This window comes from Platalea leucorodia, assembly GCF_965183815.1.
Source record: "Platalea leucorodia genome assembly, chromosome: 19".
NCBI lineage: Eukaryota > Metazoa > Chordata > Aves > Pelecaniformes > Threskiornithidae > Platalea > Platalea leucorodia.
Window position 1 is genome coordinate 2,266,724 of NC_138841.1, and position 2,809 is coordinate 2,269,532.

At 61.3% G+C, this 2,809-nt stretch overlaps 1 protein-coding gene across 1 annotated transcript; it reads right to left on the bottom strand.

The window, feature by feature from the left end:
- Nucleotides 1–2,276: 2,276 nt before the first annotated feature.
- On the bottom strand, nucleotides 2,277–2,378 carry BLACAT1 (BLACAT1 overlapping LEMD1 locus; the record flags this gene model as incomplete). The annotated part of the gene is made up of 1 exon (XM_082330031.1): nucleotides 2,277–2,378. The coding sequence occupies one exon, from the start codon at nucleotides 2,376–2,378 to the stop codon at nucleotides 2,277–2,279; it is 102 nt and encodes a 33-aa protein (XP_082186157.1).
- Nucleotides 2,379–2,809: the final 431 nt, after the last annotated feature.

Sequence of the window (2,809 nt, forward strand, 5' to 3'; positions counted from 1 at the left end):
GAGCTCGATGGTGACAAACTACAGGGAAGCTGGACCGCTCTCCTGGCTGGCCCCTGGCAGGGCACCTCACGTGCCACCGCGTGCCCTCTCCCGTGCCACAACCTGGAGCCCAGCTGGGAAGCAGCCGGTTGGGAACACTGCCTGGGGGCTGCACCGCTGGACCCCACAGCTCGCATCGCTTGGGCTTAAAGAGGGGAAAAAGCGAAGTGCCCCGAACCTCCGGACCGCGGGGTCTGACGCATGGAGACCACGCGCAGTCCATGCCCCCGTGCCTGGGCCTGGCTGGCTGCCACCTCCGAGCCGGCTCCAGCAGCGCATCCCACACCAGTCAGCTGCTTCCCACCGCAGCCCGGACAACAGGCACCCAGCAGAGAGGATTTAAAGCTCCTCAGCTGCACCTCGTGTTATTGGTGCTCCTGGCCAGGCTCAGGTTTTTGTGCTAAATCCTTTGGATAAGAAAATAAAATAATAGCCGTGTTGGTTCTGAATGTTGGCTGAGCCAACAAATCTCCTCCAAAGGGGAGCTGTCAGTGGCACATACAGCTCTGTTTGCCCAGTGCAAATCTGGTCTGGGAGCTCTGGGCAAACCCTGGAAAGGTCGAGCCAGTTAATCACAGGGGGAGGATTTGTTCTCCGAGTGTGCTGGTCCCCTGCAGCGGGGGGTCCTCGGGGCGTCAACCTGCTCAGGCCAATACCTGCCTGCACCGATGGGCAGCCAGCACGGCTGCCCCGAGCAATTACCCTTTCCTCAGGGCTGTCCCTGCTGCTCTCCAGCACAGCCTGCAAACGGGAGCACCGGGGCCATTGCAGCTGCTGGTGCCTGAAATGGGATCTCGAATGCCGGGTGCATTCAGGGATGGGGAACCGGGCACCAAGACCCAAGCAGCAGTCCCCAAACCTCCGGCACCTCTGGGAAGGCACAGCACGCAGGGAGCTCCCGTATGGCTTCAGCGGTGGGTGGGAAGGACGCACAGACAGGGTGGAGGAGCGAGGGGGGCCGTGGGGACAGCCACACGATGCAAGGCGGATGCGCGACCGCCATGGGAGCAGACGGCGGCAGGAGTGGGAGTAACCTGGGGGTCAGACTCCCCAGGCTCAGGGCGTCTCCATACGGAGAAGGGAAGCACAGTATGGAAGAATATAAGGATTTCTGCTCCAGAGGACACATTTGTGCTAGAAATGTCCCCAGAGTGAATCTCAGGTGTCCGGAGCTCAGGGATTTTGACCCATTTGCCAAACAAGAAGAGGCTCCCACTGAGCATCATGGCTCAGGTGTGCAGGGGGTGGGGGCCAGGCACCGAGGTGTCCCCCCACCCGCGGCGTGGGAGCTCTCGATCCGCACCGGTCGCACAGGGAGCAGCGTCCGAGCAGGCTCAGTGCGTCTGGTGCCTCCGAAACGCTCTGGTGTGCTGCACCGCGGAACCAGGCAGGGCAGAGGCATGGAGAATGGCTTCTTGGAGTCACAGACATTTGCTTGAGACAGACTTTAAAAAAAAAAACAAAAAACCCCAAACCAACTTGCTTTTGCGTTCAGCCAGTTCTGCAGCAGCAGGACAACTTACCAGCCAGGGCCAGCCTCTCCGGCACTATGACTCCAGGAAGGACAAGGTCTGGCCCCGGCTTTTGAAAACCCCTTCAGGGTCTGTCTGTTGAGACTTGGTGGAGCAAGGGCAGATCAGCTCGCTCGGGAGGGAAATCTCTACCCCGCTGGCACACAGGGTCCCTCTGACACCGGCTGCTTCGGTCCTGAGGGCTCAGCGCCCGGCTGGGCTGGGGGTCCGGGCAGAATTGCTGCAGCACCTGGATAACGTCCACAGCATCTGCTTCTGCCTCTCGGCAAGGTCATTCCAGTGCTTTGGCTCTCCCCTGGCCACGCAAGTATCTGGGAAGAGGGAGGGGAGAGAAAACGAGCGAAGCTGCAGGATCAGTGCGTTAGAGCAGATTAACCAGCTCCCTCCACGCTCTTCCCAGCCCGCTGCTGCTATCAATGAGCAAAACCATTGCTCAGCCCCGGGCTCCCCTTCCCCTGCCAAGCACCACCCCAGGCACAGCAGCTCGGCCGAGCAGCCCCCCAGCCTCCTGAGGCACCCCCAGACAGCGCAGGCAGAGGGTGATGCCCGGGAGGAGCTGGTCCTCGGGGAGGCGAGAAGAAAGGAGGCAGCACACATCCCCACGGCAGTCGTAGCAAACATCCCCATGGCAGTCGCAGCATACCGATGGGAAGGGGACGGAGTCCCGAGGCATGGCTCGGCAGGGCACACACACGAGTCTGCTCCTCACACCGCTGTCTCCTGCTCCGCGCTGGACTCCTCTTTCTTCCTCTTCATCTTGCAGAAGCCATGGAGCCCGCAGAAGCAAGCAAAGGTGAACTGGGGCATCACCTGGAGCCGGAGAGGCGTCGGAGCACCCCCGGGAGACCTGGATGGGGACAGGGAGAGGAGTCAGGGCAGCTCCTGCAGATGCACGGGGGATGCACGGGCAGGACGAATCCCCAAAATCACAAAACTGGAACATCACCCTGCACCAGCGCACATCTCCCTTCCCCCTCCTTCCCCGCATCCAAGGCCCCCAGCCACGCACTCCCAAATTCCCCACCCAGCGAAAGATGAGGAGATTAAAACTCCCCCCCCCCAGCCCCTCTCCTCAAAAGCAGTGAACAATCGGGACAGACGTGGGGACAGCTTGCAGCGCCTAATGCATATGCGAGGGCTCGGGAGGTGAGGTGCCCTGGGAGCACCCCGGCGCAGAGGCAGCACCAGCGGTTACGGCACAATGAGGCACAGCTGAGAGCAGAGTTCACTCTCTTTGT